Source organism: Medicago truncatula, chromosome 6, assembly GCF_003473485.1.
Source record: "Medicago truncatula cultivar Jemalong A17 chromosome 6, MtrunA17r5.0-ANR, whole genome shotgun sequence".
NCBI lineage: Eukaryota > Viridiplantae > Streptophyta > Magnoliopsida > Fabales > Fabaceae > Medicago > Medicago truncatula.
Window position 1 is genome coordinate 5,607,593 of NC_053047.1, and position 25,710 is coordinate 5,633,302.

The window sequence follows — 25,710 nt, forward strand, 5'->3', positions numbered from 1 at the left end:
GGCTTCCAAAAATCCAATCGACTAGCAATCCCACCAATAGACAAACCAAGATACATAAACGGAATGGTACCAACTTTACACATCATCACCAGAGAAGCCTCTGACAACCACGACCCTTCAACATTAACCCCGACCAAAAGACTCTTAGAAAAATTCACCTTAAGACCAGAGAGATCCTCAAAAAGCAATAAGATGGCCCGCAAAGCTCTGACATTAGCCCAAGATTTTTCGCATAAGATAATTGTATCATCCGCAAACTGAAGATGAGACACCACCACCGGCTCATGGCTGCCCACCTTATAACCAGATAAGAGATTATTAATTGCAAAAGCTTCCATCAACACATGAAACCCCTCTGCCGCCAAAAGAAACAAAAAGGGTGAGAGAGGATCTCCTTGCCTTAAACCCCTACCCAAAGAGAATTCATCTGTAGGAGACCCATTAACCAACACTGAAGCTGTGGCCGTCCCCACACACTCCTTAATCCACTTACGCCAAAGAGTCGGAAAATTCATTTTCACCATCACTTTATCCAAGTAGCTCCTATCAATGGAATCATATGCTTTCTCAAAGTCAACCTTGAAAAGTAATAATTCATTATTACGTTTCCTTGCAACATCAACCACCTCATTTGCCACCAAAATGCCATCTAGAATCTGACGACCTTTAATAAAGGCCGATTGAGCATCAGAAATAACCGAACCAATAACCAATCGAAGCCTATTAGCCAGAACCTTAGCCAAAATTTTATACAAACAACCAACCAGAGAAATGGGCCGAAAATCATTCAATTTTTGAGGACAATCAATCTTCGGAATAAGAAGTACGACATTTATTTATTAGTGAGTAAACCATCAAATTGGTTTATATCTTTTAAGTTATTACTCCCTAATTTTATTAATATTTCAAACTGTTCATGATTTGTTAAAAGTTTTTCAATTATGTTCCCGTAAGCTAAGGACAATGCATAAATAATATATGCCACAAAAAAAAAAAAAGTTTTTCAATAATGTTCATCGTCATGTGACAAAAACATTAAGACATAGACTTAATTGAGATAATTGATTTCGCTAGAAAGTTGAGGAGAGACTATCTAATTTTTAAAGTTGATTTTGAAAAGGCATATGACTCAGTTAGCTGGACTTTTCTTGATTATATGATGAGGTGGTTGGGTTTTGGGTCCAAATGGCGTAGCTGGATTAAGCCTTGTGTTTTCTGTGGTAAGTTGTCAGTTTTGGTTAACGGAAGCCCAACTAAAGAGGTTAATATTCATAAGGGTCTGAAACAAGGTGACAATCTAGCCCCTTTCTTGTTTTTGCTGGTGGTTGAGGGGATGGGTGGGGCTGTTAAGAGGGCCTGAAAGTTAACTTCGCAAAGAGCAGGCTGATTGGAGTTAATGTCAATGACGAGTTTCTAAGGGTGGCTGAGTGTTTCCTTCATTGCAGCAGGGGAAGTATTCCTTTTGTCTACCTGATGGGATAAAACTGCAAGTGTACGGTTCTATCGAAGTAGTAAAATAAGAGTATCGTTCAGAAAGGGAGTTGTTAAATTCAACTAACTTTTGTTGATGATTAGAAGAGAATCAAGTTGCAAAGTTGGGGTTTTCAAACGGTTGAAAGATAATATAATAAAAAGAGCCTTGGGATCATTGATTCATCTTAATGACAAGTCCTTCTCAAACCAAACTATTAAACTTAGAACCTTATGTTAGACCTAACTTCTAAAGACAATTTCTCTTTTGTTCCTCTAGCAACCAAGCCTATTTCGCTGACTTGATTATTATTATATTTTGGTTCCTATAGCAACCAAGCTTATTTCGCTGACTTGATTACTATTAGTTCCCTTGAATATCAAACTTATATGTCTCCAAGATTGCAAAGACGATTTCGCTTCCTTTGCAATCCTTGTCTAAATTCACTTGTTCGAATATCAAAGTGATGTAGGATTTTTACCTCTCATAAAACTATTTACACGTGAGTATATATAGGATCGTGTCCACAGGGAGTTGCGTTTTTCATAAGCATTTTCACAATATTTGTCACGTTAAGTGTTTGGGTATAAATTGTTTGTTTGTGTAAAACTATTTTCCTAATCGACATAAAAGTAAAACGAGAAGAGATAGGGCTATTCCGCTTGCGGTCAGAGACATCAACCAAGCGTAACAGCTGCAATCTCTCGATCGATTAACGGATTCTAGCTTTTTAAACTATATTATGACAATCACTCGACAATATCATTCGTGTCCAAATGATATCGTTATTTCTAAGTGATCGTTTAAACATCGATTTCCCAAACATTTAAACGATAACAAAGTCGATTGGGTAGTTTAATCGACGATTTCCCAACCGATTAAATTACCCAAAAGCATTAAGTTCTAGATTAAAAGTGATTATCAAATATTAACATCCATGTCTAGAGTAATAACTTAAGATAGATTGTTATTCTATTTCTAGATTCAAAAGTATGTGTCCATATCATTTTGAATCTCAATAAAACAATAAAAGCAAGAATAACAACAATATTGAATAAATAAGCTAGAACCATATATTAAAAGATCAAAAGATTACATAATAGCTTGTTTGAATACCTCAAAACTACAAGAGTATATGTAGCTACATATGTCTATGATAGCTTTGCAAAGGATGAAGAAAGGGTGAAGATTCCATGACAAGATCCATGATGTCTCAACAAATCTTGGCTTGAATCTACTCCTAACTACCTTGCTTTGTGTTTCTCTCTCTAGAAAAGCCCTAGTCTCTCTCTAAAAACCAGAAAAATATGAATAAAAATGTAAATGCATCAAAAAGGAGAGAAAAATCTATTTATACGGGCTGAGTCTGGGTAATCTAGCTTAAGCCAGCTCAGCTCGCTTAAGCCAGATGTGGAAAATCTCACGCAGCTCCAATGGATGGCTGCCACGTAACCTTAGCTTGTTGACATTTCTAGATCTGGCTTGAGCCTGCTTGGGGCGAGCTCTCTCTGGACAATTCTGGCTTAAGCGAGTTTTCTGGCTTGAGCCAGAAAACTTCTGCACTTTGGTTGATTCTTGGGTCCTGGCTTGTATTTTCCTGCACAAAAAGGGTAGAGTAAGGCATATGAAGCATAAATGGTGTAAATGCATAAAATTGGAGCTTTTCCATAGATAACTTGTAGAACAAGTCACTAAAATGCCTAAATTAACATAAGAAATATATCACTTTTGAGCACTTATCACAAAGCTCCACTTTCGTTTTATGAATTGATATTTGAGATGATGGATTAACAATTATCAAACCCTCCACTTTCGTTTCCACGGTTTGATAATGGTTAATTCATGTTAAAACGGTGAATTTAGATTAGAGATTAGAGTTACATAAGATTAGGGTCAATATCTTGGTTTGATTAGGATTATGTCATTTAGACTTATCCAATAATCCTAATACAAGAGAAGTCTACTCACTCATGTTCATCGTAGACATGAGAAGAAGGAGAAAAGTATAAAAGTAAATAACAAGAAAGAAAAGAAAAAGAAAAGAACTTTTATTAAGAAAGACAATTGTCACTTATTGAATTCCAAGAATAAAAGATGACTATTTGTGATGGGTAGCTACTCTATTTATAGTTTACATTCGACTTAGAATCTAAGCAATTACATCACTAAAATGTTCCACAAGAAAACTAAAATAGAGTAGCTTAAAATCTAAACAAAAGCAACAAAAGGTTATTCTGGGAGGTGGCACGGCCATGCCAATGTTAGCACGGGCCGTGCCAAGCTTCTGACTTGGGGGAGACATATTTTTGCTCCGAATCAACTCCAAAACCCTTTTCTTTTGCTCCAAGACTCAATCCATCAAATATTCATTCCTGAAATATAATAATATGCAATTGAAGTAAAATAGCTCTAAAAGGAAATAATATTAAAATAAAATAAGCTTAAATCTAATTAAAACGAACCTAAATATTATACTAAAACAGATAATAAATGACTCATCACTACCTAGGTATTCCTGTAGGGGCGAATCCATGAAAGATCATACAAGGAAGTCGTTATTTGACACAATTTCAAGAAGGTTTGGCCCATTAAGAAATAGGTTTATCAGTTTGGGGGGGGGGGGGGGGGGTTCTAAACTCTGTTCTTAATGCGATCCCCTCGGTTGCGATGTTGTGTTGTGGTGTGGCAGCTGCTCCTGTCCGCTTTTTGAGGAGGTGTATTTGTTTAGTTTTGCTTGTTTCTTGCTTTAGGGTTTTTGAGGGCGATTGTAGTTTGGTGTTTTTGTTTCCTTTATTTTAGTACCCTTGGTACACCGAGCTAGGCATTTGTTAGCCCTCTCGTGTTATGCTTTTTATTACTCTTTCTCTCTACTATGTGGGACTTGCTCCGTCTTTTATTTATATATTACTGGCGAAAAGACGGGCATAGTGCCCATCTTTCCCTTGGCACACCATGCAAATAGTTTGAAAAAATAATAGTTAATGATATGATATTGTGTCAAAACTTTGGATTATCCCAACAGAGTTAACTAAAACATAATAGTTAATGATATGATATGATATTTAACATATTTAGTAACCATCCAATTATTACACCTTTGTTCTTGTTTATCCCAACAGAGTTAACTAAAATTCTATTTAACATTTATGCTTATAATTGGATAAAAATTATATCTAAAATTGATTGTTAGAGATTGGCTACGAATTAGATACTAAAATTACACCTTTGTTCTTGTTCCTTTAGTTTCTGTTTTCATAATTAAATATTGTTTCAGACTTTGTTGTTCTTTTCTGGTACGCCTTGTGTTGGAAGGACATTTTTGATTTGGTAATATAATTCATTTTAGCCTTTTCAAAAAAAATAAAAAATGATACTAAAAAAGTAACCATTTTTAATTGTTACTAATAAGACTCTTAAGGTTACTAAAACCATTGGATATATAACAACACAAACTTTACCTAACATTTATCAAATAATGTTACAAAATCTAAATAGTAAAATTTGTTTTTTATTTATTTAGTTACAATTTTAAACTGTTACTAAATCGTAGTGATTTCAGCTACCATTTTATGTGTGACTTGATTTTGAGCATTAAACTAGAATGTGCTTGTTAGTTTGTTCTCCACTTTAGAAAGTACTATCTGTTTACATTATCAGTTTGTTGATGATCTTCAAGAGAATGACTTTTGCTTGTTTAGAATGATTCCAAAAGGCTCGCATATCCTCTATACTTACATATATCAACATCAAGAACTATCATTTCATTCTTACTTATACATATTCTTTATTAATTATAGATAACATAATAATCATTGACATAGTAAATATATAGTTTACTGGAAAGGAAAGTAGATGCCAATATCATGTATCAACCCACAATACCTAACAATACTATATACATCATTAACATAGGAAAAACATTTTCTACTAGAGAGGTTGCGCAGCTTGCAAGGTTATAGGGCTAATTGTATTGGAAGAACAAGAAGGGTGCTTGCTTAGCCAGCATAAGGGTGCTTGCTTAGCCAGCATAGCAATTTTTTTGAACTTCAACAACCACAAAAGACGATAACATACATTATAAGTCATTTCCGAATACCATTTTTGTGACCCTTAGCATTAATCTACACTGGAACAAATCCAAATAAGCATCTACACTACATGCATTGTTGATAGTTGGCTTCAAATTTGTGGTCTGGAAGAACAGAGAAATCGTGACACGAATTTGGCATCGTGACACGATTTCGTGATGCCGTGAGCTGGTTTGCAGGGTGCCAAATCGTGACACAATCTTGGGAAATCGTGACACGATTTTGAAACTTGCTCGTTAAGTATCCGTGATAAGGACTGGTCATACCTTGGGACGTACGCAAATCGTGACACGATCTGGAAATCGTGACACGATTGTATCAGAGGAAGGCTAGTATTTAAAGTGTTCTTGTGCAGATTTGGAGGAGAGCTTGGAAGAGCTTAGAGAGAAAAACTTGGATTACAAAGGAGGGAACCAAAGGGTTGAGTGTCTTTGTAGAGAGTGTCTCTTGGGTTGGGAAAAACATTGTAATCACCTTGGGTAGTGAGGAGTTCACCATTGGAAGGATCTAAAGCTTCCTCTAGTGTCTTCTCTTTTAGGGTTCATATTGTGAGAGTGGGGAAACACCAAAGGGTAGAATCTAGGTCTTGTTTCTTGTGTAAGCTTGCAAGCTATTGTTTCTTGTAACCCTTTGTAACACTTTCATCATATTGGATTGGAGAGCTGCTCTCTCCCCCAGATTAGGCCATATTGGCTGAACTGGGTCAACAATCTCTTTGGTGTGTTTGTTCTTTCTTTCTTGCTTATATTGTTTGCTTTGTATTCTCTTTGTGGTGTTGCTCTACACTAGACTAGGGCTGGTTTTGTTGTTGTTGCTTGGGAAACTTTTTACTCTTTGATTACCACTATCTTTTGCTCCACACATCTTTGTTTTCATTGGTGTGAGTTTTAACCGGATTCACAACATGCATGATCATTGAAACATGCCAAATAACACAAACCAAACAACTTTGTGTATGTGCAATGCTTTTTACAAGATTATCAACATGATTTCTTAGAGTATAATCATTACGAATGTTTCGGCGAGGAAAAATGAAACAAGGGATGAAGAAATATAAAGGAGCCACTTGCTGATTAAGACACACCACATGCGAGCCACAGGTCCCACCATAGTAGATCAGATTGCTACTGCCCAAGACGCCTAGAGTAGGAGCTGGTGTGTGTCGTACACATATTGTTCCAAAAAATTCGGGTTTTACACACCTATAAATATAGAAGCCTTGCCTCACTTTAAGAAAAAAAAAACGTTCTAACGACGGGAAAAAGGTGAAATCACACGATTTTGGAAGGCTACCAACGACCAGAGGCATCCTAGAGGCGAGGATTTTTTTTTTTTTTGAACAAATCAAAATGGAATATATTGCACAAAAGAGAAGTGATTCACCCCGCACAAGGTGTACTAAAAGCGATGAATCACTCAAAGTCTGATACAGTAACTAGGTGACGGGCACACACGCATGACACAGTCAACTAAAAAAGATAAATAACATTAGACAGCACCTATACAAAGAAGTGGGTGCCTCCACCAATCATGAAAACCATACGCCATTGTTACAGAATTTGACGAAAGCCATAAAAAAGTATCCAACTTCACCTTTTCGACAATATTGTAAGGATCAATTACCACATTTTTGAAGATACAGTTATTTCTCTCCTTCCATATTGCCCATACACAGGCAAGCCAAATAACCTTAAGATAAAAATGAGAAGCTCGTGGCATACCCGCCAAATGAGTAAACTGATAGTAGTGATCCACAACCGAACCTGGAAGAACATAAGAAAAACCAATCCATTGACATAATAAATACCAAACTTTCCCAAACAATTCGCAACCTAACACAAGATGCTCCGCCGTCTCAATGAAACCACGTCCTCCAACACACAAAGTGTCGTTAGCTTGAAGAACATGTCGAAGCGCCAAGTTTGACCTTGTCGGAATTCTATCTTTCAATAGACGCCAAGTGAAAAGAGAAACTTTTGTAGGAACCAATTTGTGCCACACGTTTGTGTTTGTAACAACAGCCACCTGATCCTCTAAAGATGTTAGAAAGCGATAAGTCCCACTAACCGAGTAGCCATGAATAGGATCAAGCAACCAACGCTAGTGGTTCTGTAAATTTTCCTGCAGAATAACGTTAGTCAATAAATTCACACACTCCCTCACACTATCCTCCTCCCAAGCCAACAACCGATGTCGCCATCTCCACCCACCTCCGCCTTCCTCCCACCCCAATCCCGCCATATCCTCCACGGAACATTCCTTATGTATTGACAAATCAAATAGGCGGTTGAAACGAATGCGTAAAGGAATTCCATCCAGCCAATTGTCAGTCCAAAAGAAAGTATTACGACCACTACCTACCACCTACCTACAATTATCATCAAACCCCGTTCCCACCCCTTCTCTAACGTGACACATCATCCTCCACCACCCTGAAGTACTTCTTCCCCCTCCCTGAATTCGAGTAGCTAATATCCTTGGGTTAGGTCATTTGGATTACCCTCTCTGCAACTATTTGAACGTAATCAATCGGTACTTTTGAATAGAGTTACTCTATTTGATTTTATTCGATTATGACTTGCTTATTAATGTGTTTTATACGTTTATAAATGTTAGTTAAATGATCCAATCACATTGCCCATTAACCCTAGCACTGAGATTTGCACTAGTTATTAAATGTTCAATTTGTAGTAGTTATTTCTTTTGGTTTCATTCAATTTCATGGCATGGACCAACTCTCTGAATACTATACTAATGCTGGCCGCAAGATAGATTTGTTATTTCTAACGATTAGCTTGATTGAGTTAGGGTTTTAAATCAATTTTGGTTCTTTTGTTTTACAAATCAAAACACGTGATCTATTGTTTCTTTCACTTGAACGCTTGATTGAGTGTCATTGTTTCCATGTTTAATTTTGTTATTTTTGGTAACAGCACAGTACATATAAAAAAAGAGTAAAATAATAAAGGAAGCACCCCACCGTATAAGGGGGTTAATTATTTATTATTATTTTTTAAATTAGGTATCCTCTGCGTACAATTGTGAAGACGAATTCCTCAAATCTTGGATGTGTATAAACTCATTTATTTGGTCCGTGTTTAAGTTTTTTTCTTCCGATATTAGAAACTATATATTGAATAGTCCGTAAAACAAAGAAAGCCACTATTAACAAAAACCAACTCCTCAAAGAATAAACATCCGAATGATGCATAGTGTAATTAGATTAAGAATTTGTCATTCAAAACAATAGAGAATTGAAATGGTTAATAATGTGTCATTAAAACCAATAGAAAATTGAAATTAAAGAAAACTAGAATATTGTACCAAAAAAAAAAAAAAAACTAAACTAACTTAAATTTAGCAGTCCAAAAACAAATGTGTAGAAAATAAAGACAATTACAAGAACTGAACAACTATATTCTATCATTATCTGTGTTTCTCTTTCTCCTGGTGCATTTTTAGTAGAGATCTCTTCCCAATTAAAGACGAGAAACCATGAAAGTGTGATGCACCATAGGATAGAAGTGATAGCCGCAGCGGTACGCGAAACTACAAAGACTTCTATAATTGATGTCACACTTGATAGCAACAGAACGCATAAGATTGCAAATATATTGTTGTTGTGGTCATTGTTGTTGGAACGATGTTGTAGTGTAACAAGTAGTATCATTTGAAAAACTAAAACAAAAACACAGAGTGAGAGCAACACTATAGTGTCATGTTGTGCAATGAATTTACCAGCGAATGATGACATCTTTAGGGCTACGCAGATAATTAAAAGCATGGATAATTGCCCTGCATGCGGACACAAGTACTTGCAGAAAGCTCTCATCTACGTTGTTCATCATGAACCTATAAATTAATGAGATAATTAGATACATACATTGATTTTTGAGTTTTTGTTTTGTTGTGTAACCTAAAGAAATTAAAAGACGCAGAATAGTAAATATATGAAGGTAAATCAAAGGGATTGAGTACCTTGGGTTAACTGGATTAGAGGATATATATATATATATATATATATATATATATATATATTGTCAGGTAGTCTAGTGGATAGAATTCACCTTATAAGGTGAATAAGTGGGGTTCGAACCCTGATCCCTCCCTGCATATAATAATGTATTATCCTACCAATGAGTTAGGCTCACGAGACACGGGATAGAGGATTTATATTCTTCCATCTTAATCACTTGATATGCTATCACAAACAATAACAATGCATGTAGATATGTTCATGAGATTTTTTTATTTATTTTTTGACAAAAATATATAGGCATGAGATATACATATATGCATCTATATATAACCAGCGACACTCTTTAGATAGTAAATTTTTATAGAAATTTATATATTCAATGTATTGAAAATTGAAGTATTAAACTTTTTTAATGAATAATTTCTTAACTATGAATCCTTAAAGAGTACCCTAAAAGTACTAAAAGAGTAGAATTAAAATAAAATAAAAAAGATTAAAGAGATCTAGTATCTTGGATTAAATGGAGTAGAGGACTTCAATTTTCCTTCCATCGTAATCAATAATCACTTGATCTTCCCTTGTTTGGCAGCACTTGAGTCAATTAGGTTAATGACTAATTATTATAGTAGGACTATTTAAAAAGATGTTCCCGCAAAGCCATAACAAACTTAAGAAGACAAGTATCGCAAATTTGGTATTCATTATTTAATAAAAGTAATTTTGACATAAAATAATTTAGAGGATTATGAGCTCGTTTATTATTGTTTTTTTAAGATAAAAATCACTTTTAAAAAAAAAAAAAAAATCACTTTTAAGAGTTTTAAATCCGTTTGTTATAAATTTTTTAAAAAATTAGAATCTAACAAAAATTTTAAAAAAGCTTCAAATGAGAAGCTGTTAAAAGCAGCGTCTAAAAAAAAAATAATTTAGAGGATAGAGAAAAAATGGTTTAAAAGATTGAACTAATTTTATAACAAAAAAAAATCTCTTTTATGTAGTTATGTCAAACAAACTAAATTATTTGTTTTAAAAAAGTGATTTTTATTACGGTTAAACAAACGCTACTTCTTAAGACGCCAAGAGTAGGAGTTGGTGCGTGTCGTGACATCTTGTTGATCCTATTTTGAGACGTCTGAGTTGTAACAATTTGATAATCTTAAACTTCTGCAATCAACAATTCAAATGAATAATCAAACTTGTTCATCAATCAACTTTCGGATAAACTTGATAATATGCATTCAATAATAAAGGAGAATTACAGTATTTTAAAGTTAAACTAAATCTTGCACAACTAATTGTCTCCGTGAACTTAGCTCAGCTAGTAAAGACAATGCATAATATATGCAATCCGGGGTTCAAACCCTGGATACCATAAAATAAAATAAAAAACAGATTAGAGGAAACTTTTTTTTAATGAATGCTGTAGAACGCAAATATTTTTCCTGCACATAATCAATCCCCGAACTCGAAATCAGGTTTCAAGAACCATATTTTTTTTAAAGGGTTTTTTCCCAATGTTTTTCCTATTTTAATAAGTTTTGGTGACGACTTTATTGTTTTACGAGCAACCCTCGATTTGTTTTCAAGAATTTCAAACCTGAAATTTAATGCGAGCGACCATTTTTTTTTTCATTTTAAAGGATTTTTTCAATGTTTTCACTATTTTCATAATTTTTTGTGGTAACTTCATTATTTCCGAGCAACCGGTGCATGCTTTGCAACCCTCAAATTTTAAGTCACAACGTAGTAAAGTAAAATATTAAAACATATTACTTATATAATCTAATATAATGAAATGAAATATAGTTTTGCATGAAGAGTTTGAGGAAGGAAAGCTTGTGAATCATGCCATTTTGGCCGACATGGTAAGCATTGATGCAGTCTACAATTATCTTCTAACCTTTTTGAAAATGTGAATGTCCTTTCTTAGAAGGAAATTAGTGGATGAATGGTTGGATTCTTTACAATATTGTATACTTGTTGTAGATGGAATAACTTCCGAGGTGACTGGTTAGATGTTTTACAAGATTATGTGCAAAATATTGATATTACACTCTATAAGTCCAAGCTTAAAAGCTTAACAATAAAATTTGGTACCAAACAAAATCGTCTCTTGTACCAAGAAAGCTATGATACAACTTATCAACCTTGCTTAAAATGAAACACTACTTGACAATACAAAAAAGGAGATCCTCAATTCGAGTAAGCGCGAGGGCAATTCAAAGCAAATTATCAACTTTTCAAAAGAGGATGTATGAGTGGTAGTATAGGGCGGATGAGTAGTAGTAGCTCATGAGTCATTTTGTTCAAAGACTGTATGGATAATAGTTGAGGAGTTCTTTAGTATCTAATAGTGTATGGTTTGTTTGGTTAATCAAACAAATCATACAATATTCGGTACCTCCTGAACTTCGAAATTCATATTCATGTAGTCGTGGAGTGAGAAAGCTCATAAACTATCATATAGGTTCCCTCTTCAACTAATCTTATGCCCTATTTTACGAAATTGATAATTTCCTTTAAAATGAACTGTAGCGTGATCCATTGGAGCGATCTCTTTTTTTTATTGTCAAATAACATTTTATTTTCAGCAAAATGGACAAATTTTACCACAACTTTATTGTTACATGAAAGATGTTTGTTTGGTACCCTCATTCTATCGTTAAACCTTTTGGGCTTGGAGTTTTAGAGTATTGTTAACATTATTTGGCACAAAGTCTTGTAAATCATTGACCAACTCATCAAGGTAGCCATGATATTTATAGAATCCAAGGTGTTATGATACGAGCAAAGCAAGAATACCACATAAGCAAAGTTACGTTGCCCTACTCTTTTATTTTTTGAAATTTTCATATTCTCGTACTTATATCATACCAAATACCGTACCCTATATCCATACCTATTCAACATGAATTGAAAGTTTTACCGGCAGTACAATCAGGAAGATACGTGTTTTGTTGGTTGTAAGAATGTGGGAGACAAGGTGAAGATTGTTGGGTTAAATTGTCGACGAATAGTTTTGCATCTACTATCAATGACCTAAATGATATTGTTTTTGGGCATGAATGTATATTTTCTACTAGTACTATGTAACAACTAAGGTTTTAAAATTTCAGTTTTAGTGAAAAAATTTCAAAATTGAATTAAGACATTATATTAAAATAAGTGACATGTTTTTACATAAAGCAAAAGAAAAAATAAACTTAAATACAACTGAGAACCCTAAACTCTAGACTCTTGTAATCAACTCTCAAGACAAAAACAATTCTACTCGAAAATAAGCAAACATATCAGAATCAATTCTACACCCCGCACTCAATTTTAGTCCATGTAAAAATGGAACCAAATATACACAATACTACTACGGGTCTGTTTGGTAACATCCAAAAAAGAGCTTATAACTTATAAGTTCTTTTGACAAAAAAAGCTCTGTTTGGCAACACTTTTTCACCATGAGCTTATAGCTTATTTCACGAGCTTATAAGCTATTTTTCAGAAGCTATTCCAAGTAGCGTTTGAGCTTATAACTTATAGCTTCTCACTTTTAATTCCAGTTTTACCCTTATTATTCTAACTAAATTTCATTTTTTACCTTTAATCATTTATTATATTATAAAGTAAAATACATATGTTTTAAATATGAATGCTATTTTTTTTTATGAATGAAAGATCCTTTTTTTTTCTCAATAGAAAAAGATATTTTTTTTACCGTTACGTAAGTTTTTTTCATTACAATTGTTACGTTTTTTTTTGTGGGACTATTTCAATATTTAATGTCACCTTTTTTTTGCGAAATGACACGTTATTTTTGTGTGATACATCAAAATTGTAGAGAATAAGAACAAGGACAATAATTTTCTCCATAGAAAAAAAAATGAGAATGTTACGTTTACCTTCACTATATATATATATTTGTACAAACTATATTTTATTTATTGTTACGTTTAAACTTTTTTACATCTTATATAATTTTTTTAGGCAAATGAATATAAATATAAATTAACATTTAGGAATTAAAAATTAATTTAATAATAATATTAAATTAACAATTTTTAATTTTTAAATTCTTTAAAATTAATTGGTATAAACTTTGAATTAAAAATGTCATTTCATGTAATTTTACATCTATCAGTTAATTGAACTGCTAATTTTATCAAACACTTCAAGTAGTTCATCAGCTATAAGCTATCAGCTAGCTTATCAATCATCCACTATTTTTACCAAAGAGAGCCTACATAAGCACAATGACTCCTACAGTCCATCTCTGCATCACTTAGGGCCACTCCTTTCACCCAGAAGATCAAGCCTCTTCACCTCATCATTTGCCACTTTAATACGCTGTTCCATATTCTGACAATGTGATCTATGTCATTCCTTCATGTCATGTTTAATGAGCTTTAGGTTTTCTTTTCACATAAAATTCATATGCAAAGATTTGTCAAACCCCTTTATAAAAGCATCTTGTCACATATTTGTCCATAATGGAAAATATCAAAATATATTTTTGTATTTTGTATGACTTATGCAATCATAAATCTCTTCTAGCAACAACAACATTATCTTCTTTCCACTCTTATTTTTCAACATTATTAGATGCTAGTCACAAACCAAACATAAACTTCCAAAAACAGTTATAATTTATGCATAGTACTATTACTAATATATTCACATGCATAACTGTATAATATATTTCACATGTCATGCTAAGAAGTTCCTACGTGTCTTGCATATAAGAATTGTCAGATATCATACTCTAGAGTATGTGGTTCCTCTATCTATCCCGTGATCAAACAGTGATTCAAATTCAATTATTCTTATGCATCCACATCAACTAGGAACAAACTTCCAAAATATACTTGGTAAACTTTTTGGATTTTTCCTGAAAAATAAAACTACTTTTAAATACTTATCTATCTAGTAGGTATGCTTGTGTTTTTCTATTATTACATTTTCAATTTTTGAGATACATTATAAAATATGGATACTCATTGGATTAGGACTATACCGGTACATGTCGTTGTCTGTGTTTGTGTCCGTGCTTTATAGGTGATACATAGTTGAATAGTAAAATCTTTTTTTTTTTACAAAAGTTGAATAGTATAATCATATAAGATTATGAAATTGTAATATATTGTTGAATAGTAAAATAATATAACATTTTGTAATACATTGTTTAAGAAAACAAACCTGAAACCACATTTTTTAATTAGTTAAAGATTATAGGTATTAGCATGATTGCACAAAATAGTCTTTCTTATTTAGGTATTTACACAAACCCTAATTTAATTTGATTGTCTTTATCATAGACAGCTAAAGGAAACTAGTCTACAAAATCTTATTATTTAGATTGTTTTCATAGACAGCTAGAAGAAACAAAGAGCAGTAAAAAGATAGAGGACTAGATTCTATTTTTGTTTTCAACAAGTTTCTTGCACGATAGTTAACCCTATTTGAGGCATTGTGTTACACTAAATGTGAAATTTCGTTTGTGTGCACTCAAAACATATCATGTAATTACACACTCGGTACATTCCTGGTTCTTCGATTAAAATCGGACAAGTCAAATTTCAACCTCAATATTATAGATTTTAAAATGTATTCAAAACCTGCAACGTCCGATCTTAATTCAACAACTATCGATGTGTCAACTGTGTTAATGCACGAGATTTTGACTGCATGCAATCCAAATCCCTAAATGTGGATAACTCTCTCCCTCGGAATTCAAATTTTAGTTCGCCACATTATGGGTTACTACCTATTCGCTAGACCCAATATCGGTTAGTGGAATAGTTCATATTCAAACAATGGGTATTACTAAGTAAAGTAGAACAAGTAACCATTTTACGGTCGTTTCTGAAGAGATTTGAACTCAAGTTAGTTGAAGTTAAAAGATCAAACTCTTATTACTGATGTGACATATGATTGAGAAATAGTGTCTTAAATATATTTATATAGACCTTCATTATTTATTTAAAAGCACAATACAAATTTGCATTCCCTTCACAAGAAGACATTATTTCTGAAAACTCAAACCTCATCACAATGTCTTGGTTCCTTACAATTCTGTTTCTCAGTCTCACATTTGGTACTAATTTTTCAGAAGCAAACCATGACAACAAGAAGCTTCTTCCTTCACCTGTTGTAGTTGGCACTGTCTACTGTGACACATGTTTTCAACAAGCTTTCTCTCTAAACAGCCACTTCATTTCAGGTAATCCATTTCAACCTCAAAAGGGTACTTCAATTTTATATCTCTTAAAATGTTGTAAAATTTTTCTAAACCTTATCATATTTTATTTTGTCCTTGTTTTTATGTATAGGTGCATCAATAGCTGTTGAATGCAAAATAGGAAAAACAAAACCAAGATTCTATAAAGAAGTGAAAACAAATGAACATGGAGAATTCAAAGTGAAACTACCTTTCTTAGTGAAGAAACATGTGAAGAGAATCAAAGGGTGTAATTTTAAGTTGTTAAGTAGTAATGAACCAAATTGTGCTATAGCCTCAACTTCTACTTCATCTTCACTAAGCCTAAAGAAAAAGTTGCAACAAGAACACATTTTTTCAGCTGGGATTTTCTCATTCAAGCCTATAAAAAAACCAAAATTTTGTGACAAAAAACATAGTATTCATAACCTTAAGAAACAACATAGTTATGTGAAAAATTTGGAACAATCAAAATTTTCAAGCAAAAATAAAGTACCTAATGAAGTTGAAGATTTCTTCTTTTTTCCTCCAAACCCTTTTTTTCCACCACCTATTATCCCTAATCCACTTCAACCTCCACCTTTGATTCCTAACCCTTTGCAACCACCACCTTTGATTCCAAATCCATTTCAACCACCAAGTCCACCCTTGATTCCTAATCCATTTCAACCACCAAGTCCACCACTTATTCCAAATCCATTTCAACCTCCTCCATCAAATCCACCACTTATTCCTAATCCATTTCAACCTCCCCCAGCAAGTCCTCCACCACTCATTCCAAATCCATTTCAGCCTCCACCATCAAGTCCACCACCATCATTTCCTTTTCCACCAATAGTAATACCAGGTTTAACTCCATCACCACCGCCGCCGCCACCACCAAAATCAATTTTTCCTGCTCCCTTACTTCCTTTTCCTCCACTGTTCCCACCACCTCTTAGCCCTGGCTCACCCCCTACTTCTTCAAGTAATTTCTCTCCTTGATTATTAACATATTATTCCTTCTGGTTCTATTAATAAAAAACATTTGGGTCAACAAAAGTTGATGTATTTGGACCAAATTATTAACAAGTTACATCATATTTTGCTGACCCAAATGTTTCTTATAAATAAGACCAGATGGAGTATATAATATTATAGTTGTAAATTGCAATCTGCAGCTGCAACTTAACAGTTTTAGAGGTCTCCACAACGGCATTGGAATGACAATTGCGGCTACATTCCTGCAAGGCTGCAATATAAAGGTTTACAGTATAACTGTGAGTGCAATTTGAAACTATGATTATGATATAGTATAGTTCTCTAAATATGGGGATGATTATGTCACATATGTAGTGACTTAAGCAAAAAAAATGTTGATACATTATTGCTATGTTTGTAATTAGTAATAGATACAAGAATATTGTTATCTTAGAGATTTTCTAGTAATTTTTGAGTGTGTAATTTCTACCCTTGAATTGCTCTATAAATGTACTATTATGAATTATGAGTGTGATATGAATATTATTTCAATACTTGAACAAAAGTTGCTGAAGAGTGAAGACTATATGTCTGGGCCAAGTTAATGAGAAAGACCAAATGCAGAAATGTGTGGAAATGTAAGAATTTAGAACCATAATCCAAATGTTTTATTAAAGAGTGGTATATTATGTTGTACAATGATAGTGCTACTATGCATCCATGTGAATAATGAAAGATGATAATTGGAAATGAGTGGTTTTGATTTATATTGGACAAAATTGTACCATATTTTATATACTTAAATATTCTATCTCTTTTAAAAGTAGACCAACCTTAATCCTTTATATTGTTGGGAAATAAATCATACCCATATATAGTTACTTTTAACATGTTTGGTCCTTTCATTCCCACAATTATTGCACTAGGACCGTACAGGATCCACTCTACACTTGGGAGTAACGGCAATGCTATATTGATTAGATTAGGCATATTTGGATATGAAAATCTCCATCCAAAATATACGTAGATTCTATAGTTTTTTCTAGATTACCCTCTTTTGTTTAGAGGGTATTTTCTCTCTCATGATATCAACCAATCAAAATGTAATATACATTGGTAATATTAAATGTCATAAATGAGTCAATTTTTTTCTAAAAAAAGAATCAATTATAATCATAAGGTAACTTTTAATACTTTTAATTTTTATTTAATTATAGACATGATTATATTAGAGGTCTTTTATCTTATTTATTTGTTACATTTGGGTCCTTTATATTTTTTTTTTTCCGCTTAGGTCTTTTATCTCTTATAAAAGCACATACACATCCTTTTTCTCATTTTTTTTATTAAAAAAATACATAATTTTATTTTTTAAAATATATTTTTATTAAAAATGACACAAATCCAGAAATATGATGAAGATGTTCATCATCTTCATCTTCTTCCTTTGAATCTTCATCATCTTCATTGAATCAAAAAAAATTCTACACAAATATATCTCCAAATATCATGAATTAATGAATTAATGTTATATTCACCTCAAATCTTCTTTTAAACACAAAAATCAAAACCCTATAGAGAAAGAGATTTAGTTTCATCACAAAAAAAAAAAAAAGATTTAGTTATATAAATTGTCACGCTAACCCCAAAATTGAGAGCAGCTTTGCACATCAATTTTGTTGTTTCCAGAACAATTTTAACTTTCGTAAAGCCTAACCCTTCCTCCGGTGACTAAGCCTCCACCATCCGCCTTGCAACATTTGTGAAATTAAGGTTTTGATTTTTGTGTTTAAAAGAAGATTTGAGGTGAATATAATATTAATTCACGATATTTGAAAATATATTTTAGTAGAATTTTTTTTTTATTTAAGGAAGATGATGAAGATTCAAAGGAAGAAGATGAAGATGATGAACATCTTCATCATATTTTTGGATTTTTTATCGGTTTTAATAAAAATATATTTTTAAAAATAAAATTATGTATTTTTTAATAAAAAAAAAATGCGAAAAAAATGTATATGTGCTTTTAAGAGAGATAAAGGACCTAAACAGGAAAAAAATAAAGATAAAGGACTAAAGTGTTACAAATAAATAAGATAAAGGACCCATAATGTAATATTGCCTTAATTATATTTAGGTGCTCAATCTTAATTAATTTACACCACAGGACTAACTAACTTAGAACAATTAAAATTTCACATCAAATTTCTTTCATCTGAATGTCCTTAAATTTATCAGTTATATTCATAAAATTTCTTATGGTGATTACCAACAATTGTTTTCCAATTTTGGCTGCAGTTTCTAGATTTTATCCGGTGAATTTTTGTATTCACAAAGAGTTTTGAAAGATTCTAATTTGCTGTGTGACGATTCATTAACCATAACATTTGTCTTTAAGATTGAAAATTGTCTTCTTACCTTCATACCATTTCCTGTCATTAGTCTGGTTTGTTGCTTGTTTTAGATTGGTTTCATTAGATCCTTGCAATCATTGGTTTCTTGGGTATCAAGATTATATCCAGGTCGAATTTTTGAAGTCTTAACGATGGAGGAGGAGGAAGAGATTGTAATTTTTTTTGTTTACAATATTTACATTTAATTTAGTTTTTGTTAAAGCAACATCGAGTAATAGAAGAAGAAAAGAAACGAAAATCACAAGATAATGCGACACAATTTTTGCTCATGCAGTTTGGTTAATGATGCCTACCTCTATGACTAAAACAATTAACTATAGTTCTGTATATTTCTTTTTGATGAATTAAAGTTTACTGCGTTACAAACAGTGTATATAGTAATACTTTCAATATTTTAATCATTGTCGCATCTACTTTATTGAAGATTTTTTTTTTTTTTTTATGGGGATATTAATATGCAAAACAGGTTTGAGGAGCAGCCTTGATTAGAAATGTTGTGCTTATTTTAGAAAACTTTTGTCATTCCTTTTTATGTGCACAGCTGATGAGTGCTCAAAACTTTTTCATCCATTATTTTACAATAATGTAACCCATAAACACATATTTTACAAAACAATGGAATTTGTAAAGCCTAACAGCAGAAAAATGCACCAAAGGCACACATTAAGTAACAAGACCAATTATTAGATTATACAGAAAACTAGAAACCTCATTAGAAGATTAACAGCTTTGCAATCAAGCTGAATCTTTACCTTCCCCAAAATCTCATGTTTCAGAAGCCAGAGAATTAGTAGCTACCAACTTGCGCATAAGACCTTCATTCCACAGTTCAAAACCTAATTTAACTTTATTTGATCGATCAAACACAACAAGCAGCACCAATTGGAGGTATTCATAAAACTGCGTTAACTTTTACAAAACCAATGTTTAACCGTCTTCCATCTCCACTTGAAAATTTTCTTCCTTCTGTTATGTTTTAAATCCTCCATAGGAGCCAGAGCCACTTGAGGAGAGACATTTCTGACAACACATTCATTTTCATCACCACTACTACCAACAATGACATTGTAATCTTGTGCATTAGAAGAGACCTCTCTTAATAGCATTCATCTTCATCACCACTACTACACACAATATCATTTTCTTCTTGTTCTTGACATTGCTCCATATTTTCACGAATTGGTTCATCATATACGAGATAAACTGTTGTTTTCTTCACAATGAAACCGTTCTCAAAAACAGAAACAACCTCCACTTTGTTACAAGGTTCTATACTTGATACTACTCTCTGTCCCTCTTCATCTTCAAAGGAGACTAATGCCTCGCTCTTATAAAGCTGAATGGTGGCTTTTGTGTAATTCTTCACCAACAAGTTTGCAAGGCCATTTGATGTTATGTTATCCAGGGTTGTAGAATAGTCGATGCATATCATCAATGTCTTTAAAGTGCGCCCTTCCACTTGAGGGACTTCAAACATTACCGAAGAACCTTCGCAATTGAAGGTTAACCAATCTGGACAACTATCACTAGGAAACAAACAACCACCACACCCATTCTCATCCATATTCTGTAAAAGTAAAAACAGACTCAGTTTTTTTAGCAATTTATTTATGTCACTCAACAAATAGATATATAATTTTTCTCCATAGGATAACTAATCATTCTTGTATTATTGAGTTATGCAGGAAAAAAAAAATCCGGGTTCATAGAACACTCTGCCAGTCGAGGTTAAAATACCATACAACAAGAATAAAATTGAGGGTTTCTTTATTCTTTTGATAATAACAACAAAATTGTACCACTAACTAAAGTGTGCAGTGTGTGTAGTCGCAAATCATTTTAAAATGTTTAGGATTCAGCAGACTTACATTAGATGCAAGTTTTTTTAAGAGTTATAGACTTACAAGAAAGAATCCAAATGTAATTAGTATAAAAAACAAACCTTTAAAATGTTTTCTTTCAGATTATTGGTGACTTCGGAATTCATTCCCAGTTGTAACAGAACAGACTTCAACAAATTTTTTGATTCGAAAGCACGCAATTGACTGCAGTGTTGAACTAATGCAGAAGTTTTCATGTTTGATACTTTAGAAGTAGCTGAAGTCGAATCCATTTCCTTAGAAATTGTGGCGTATAAAGCATCCAAAATGATTTTTGCATCTTCAGAAAGTTGAAGTTCTGAACCACACTCTACCCATAGACTTCGAAGCCTTGAAAGGTGGTTGGAAATAGATGACAGTTCCTGAGAACTACTACATGGTATATCTAAAGAAACAAGAGATGACATGGCAGCAGATGTTTCAAAGGGGGATGAAAGAGCACTTGTTGGTGACATCCAAGACCAAATGATAGATGGAAATATATCACGTGAGAATCCTTCATGTCCGCACAGAGAAATATACCCAATGCTTTTTGACCTTACAATTGAAAAGGGCACACTTGTTATTCCAGTGTCATTTGCAAGCAGAGTGGTTAAAGATTCCATTTGTTCCAAGTCCTCTTCCAACTTGTTAATCATTGAACACCCGGAAAGAATGAGAGTTTTCAGAGATTTCAACTTATAGATGCTTCTTGGAAGGTTAGAAAGGCTAATACAATCTTCCAAATTTATCAGAAGAATTTTGTCGAGATGTCCAATGCTATGGGAAACCTCACGCAACCTTGGACAATCTTTGAGTATTAGCTTTTCAAGATTAGGCATGATTGAAAAGTCTGGGGTCTGTGTCAGATAATGAGAGTGACTAAGATTGAGAATTTTAAGCTTCTCCATCATCTACAAGAATATAAATATTAAAGAGAAACTTATGTAAGAAGCTTCAAAAAATAAATGATAGGAAAACCCTTTCATTAATAAATTGGTTTTGTACTACTTTTGCATAATCTTTGAAATAAGACTACATAGTATTCTGCGCAAGTTTATGGCATGATTATTTGTTAATCATGCACTAGTTAAAGGAGTTTTTATGATGGAGATATAAATAAAACTCTTCTGATGAGGTAATCTCCAAAAAAATTAATTTTAATTCATGCTTAGTGTAAAACTTATTTACACTATCATCTAATAACCGATTGCCGAATTCCTTTGATTATGTCAAAATCATTACCTGTGCCTTTTTCCATAGAAATTTGACGTTGCTGTTTTCTAACTCAAGGGAAACTAAATTTCCTTGATAAAAGCTTGAAGGGATGGATGTTAAAGGAAATCCATCCCAAGAAAACCATCTCAGATTTTTTGAAAGTTTATCAAAATTCCCATCAAGTTCTACTCCAGCAAGTTGAAACAATCTCAGTTTTTCCATCTTCTCAAATGCTTCAGTATTAAAACATTGTACATTAGCTCTTGGCAACTTCAAACTCAGTCCCTCAACTTTTGTTCCCTATGAAAAATTATTCACAATCAAACCAATTTTGAAATCATATAAAAATGATTCACGATTAAACAAATTTTGTAATCACAACAAAACTAATTTTGTATGTTCTTGTGATAGTCACCAAAATTAAAGAGTGTCAAAAATTTACACATAAATGATTGTTTCACTTCCTTAAGCCTTAGATTCTGTAAGTCCAAAATAGAAAGAAAAATGAATATGAAGTGCCTACCGTTCGTTTTGATAATACATGAAGCACATTCTTACTAGACCACAACCTGCTACACTCATCAATATTTTTTTGCGATTTCTCACGAACGATTTCTCTTCCCATATCTCGCAACAAATCATGCATTCTAAGCCTGTTCCTATCATCAACAGTCACAAGGCTTCGCTCCACAAGGACATTTATTCCAATTCCTGCATAAAGATCACAACCATCTAATATATGTACAACATCATTTCGAACCATCCCAATAAAGAAACAAGCCACGTCAAGGAATATTTCTTTCTCCGTATAATCACTTAAACCATCATAGCTTATTCTTAACTTTTTTTGTACTTGATGATTAGGAATTGCTTTGAGTTTGTTCAATACGCTCTCCCATTCTGTTACCATCCTGTCAAATAAATGTGACCCAAGGACTTCCAAAGCTAGTGGCAATCCCCCAGAATACTCAACTACATTTTTGGACAATGCAGCAAAATCTTTCTTGGGTCTTGCTTGCTTGAAAGCATGCCAACTAAAGAGCTCCATTGATTCATTTTCATTCATCTCTTTCATTTCATATACTTGGTAAACTCCTATCTCTTTAAGTATATGCTTATCTCTAGTTGTTATAATTATTCTACTGCCGGGACCAAACCATTCACAAGATCCACACAAAGCATTCAATTGATCAGATGTACTCACATCATCCAGTACAATAAGTACCTTTTTATGGCAGAGTCTATCCATTAATGTATTTTTTCCTGCATCAATGTTTTGTATATTGGTCGTTGTTTCTTTGCAAATATCGGAGAGAAGTTGTTGCTGTAAAGATACTTGTCCAACATTTTGCATCCAAACTTCCCTTATATTTGCAAGGAAGCTCCTTCCTTCAAAATTGCGGCCAATTTTATTGTAAATGGCTTTTGCAATGGTGGTTTTGCCAATTCCTCCCATGCCCCACATCCCTATTAGTCGAACATTATTAGATTGTTGGATGTCTTTTTTTTGTAGGGATGATTGTTGGATGTCTGGCAGGTGAAGTATATCTTCAAAATATTCAAAGTCTATATCTTCTGAATATTCAAAGCCTACATCTTGCTGTATTTCTTTATCTAACAATTGCATCATATCTTGCACTCGAGGTTCAACTCCCACTGAATGATTAGCAACAAACAAGTCTTTCTTGTCTAGCAAACGCACAACTTTTTTGACAATATCTTTTATAGCCTCACTTTCGTTCCTATTTCAAAAACAACCAAAAGAGAGGATTAATGATTGGATAAGAACCCCCCCCCCTCTTTTTTTATTGCAAAATGGGGCAAAGTTAGAGGACAAAAATGTTGTTTTATTAATCGGGGGCAAAATTATAATTTTAACAAATTTAGGGAACCAAAAATGAGTTTAAGCCTCTGAATGATTGCAATAGTTGAATGAAACTACCTGAAATTTGGAACTACAAAGCCAGCAAGCCCAGCAACCTCACTAAGCGCGTCTCTCCATTTCAGCGACTTGTCTGTCTTCTTTGAAATTCTGCTCAAGAGACTTTGGAACGCTTTTCCAAACTCACCTGTTTGGTGTCGTACATCTGAAGGATCAACATCATAGAACACCGGCAACACTATCTGCCCTATAGTTCTGCGACACTCCATTATTTTAACCAACTCATTCAAACACCACGACGAATCTGCATAGTTTTTTGAGAAAACTATAACAGAAATTATAGACTCTTCGATTGCTTGTAGTAGTGATGTTGCAATGTGATCTCCTCTTGGAAGTGAATCATCGTCCATAAAAACGAAAACTCCAGCATTTAGAAGAGAAGCATATAGATGTGAAACGATTGAAGCACGGGTGTCTTCCCCTCGAAAACTTAAGAACACGTCATTGCTCCTTAACAATCCTCTGTCCAAAGTCTCTCTGTCCAAAGTCTCTGTGTTTGTTTCAGAGGCACGGGTGGGACCAAATTTTAAAACATCTATTAAACCCTCTTTGAAACCTCCTAGGATCGCTCCAACAATGTCCATAACTACACTCAAAGGCAGATAGCTTAAGATCAAAAACTATGTAAATGGGCTTTGAAGGAAAGCGAGGATGAACTCTATTAGCTTAAGATCCACGTGAAAGGCAAAAGCTGAGTGCGCCTTTATTGGTGTGCACAGCGAAAGAAAATGAAAATAATAGTTTTTTTTTTTTTCCACTCAAAAAAGTGAAAGTTGTCTTTCTTTACTCAAAAAAATTAAAGTTGAATCATTTTAGTCGTTTTTTTTTGTGGCAGTCGGGGTTTCAACCACATACCTTGCATATATTATGCATTGTTTATAACAGCTAAGCTCACGAGGACGAATCATTTTATAGTTAAGGGATCAAATTGAGAAAATAAAATAAGTTAAGGGATCGGGGGATGTATTAAGCCAAAAATATATACTAGTTGATCCCACTTGCAAAAGAAATAATATTTTAAGTACTTTAAATTTGAGTCGTTATTAGTGTGACATATTTAAGATAGTGAGATATATTTAAGTACTTTTAATTTAAGTCCTTATTAATGTATTGTTATTGAGTTATTAATATGTACTTTCATTAAAAAATTATAAACAAATGATATCTACACGTGGAGTCCATTTAAGGAGTCTTTATTACTGTACTACCATTGTGAATGCTCTAATTTTTGCAGTGGTACTTCAACTTGAGAGGTTGTTTTTTGTATGTGTACTCAACATTGGTTTTGAATAGATTTGTAGTTGAGTTGTGTTATTTAAACATTCATGTATGTGACAACTTTTGAGACAACCTAAATTTTACAAAGGAAATGAGGTATTGACACAAAAATCAAAACAATAGAGAGAAAAAGTAAAAACATAATGTGAATATGAGAAATAAAATTATCACAAAAATTGTAAAAAATGGTTATTCAAATATCATTTCTCTTTGTCATTCCATGCATTGATAAGTGAACCATTTCTAATATATTTAGTTCAAGAAAAGGACAATGAAAGTATATTTATGCATTG

The 25,710-nt window shown here is 33.1% G+C and overlaps 2 protein-coding genes across 2 annotated transcripts; one reads left to right on the forward strand and one right to left on the reverse strand.

The window, feature by feature from the left end:
• The first annotated feature begins 15,508 nt into the window (after window positions 1-15,508).
• Window positions 15,509-17,456, forward strand: LOC25495436 (adhesive plaque matrix protein). The gene is made up of 2 exons (XM_013595658.3): window positions 15,509-15,749; window positions 15,859-17,456. The coding sequence occupies exons 1-2, from the start codon at window positions 15,581-15,583 to the stop codon at window positions 16,728-16,730; spliced, it is 1,041 nt and encodes a 346-aa protein (XP_013451112.1). The 5' UTR covers window positions 15,509-15,580; the 3' UTR covers window positions 16,731-17,456.
• Window positions 17,457-19,665: 2,209 nt separating this feature from the next.
• LOC25495437 (disease resistance protein RUN1) lies at window positions 19,666-24,801 on the reverse strand. The gene is made up of 5 exons (XM_013595660.3): window positions 24,140-24,801; window positions 22,721-23,939; window positions 22,225-22,497; window positions 21,063-21,893; window positions 19,666-20,687 (listed from the first exon to the last, which is right to left on the reverse strand). The coding sequence occupies exons 1-5, from the start codon at window positions 24,721-24,723 to the stop codon at window positions 20,217-20,219; spliced, it is 3,378 nt and encodes a 1,125-aa protein (XP_013451114.1). The 5' UTR covers window positions 24,724-24,801; the 3' UTR covers window positions 19,666-20,216.
• Window positions 24,802-25,710: the final 909 nt, after the last annotated feature.

Coding starts and splice junctions, on each gene's coding strand:
- LOC25495437 (XM_013595660.3), bottom strand. CDS start 24,723: ATGGACATTGTTGGAGCGATCCTAGGAGGTTTCAAAGAGGGTTTAATA. Junction 21,894..22,224: donor TTCTATGGAAAAAGGCACAG/GTAATGATTTTG, acceptor ATATTCTTGTAG/ATGATGGAGAAGCTTAAAAT. Junction 20,688..21,062: donor TGAAAGAAAACATTTTAAAG/GTTTGTTTTTTA, acceptor TTACTTTTACAG/AATATGGATGAGAATGGGTG.
- LOC25495436 (XM_013595658.3), top strand. CDS start 15,581: ATGTCTTGGTTCCTTACAATTCTGTTTCTCAGTCTCACATTTGGTACT. Junction 15,750..15,858: donor AAACAGCCACTTCATTTCAG/GTAATCCATTTC, acceptor TTTTATGTATAG/GTGCATCAATAGCTGTTGAA.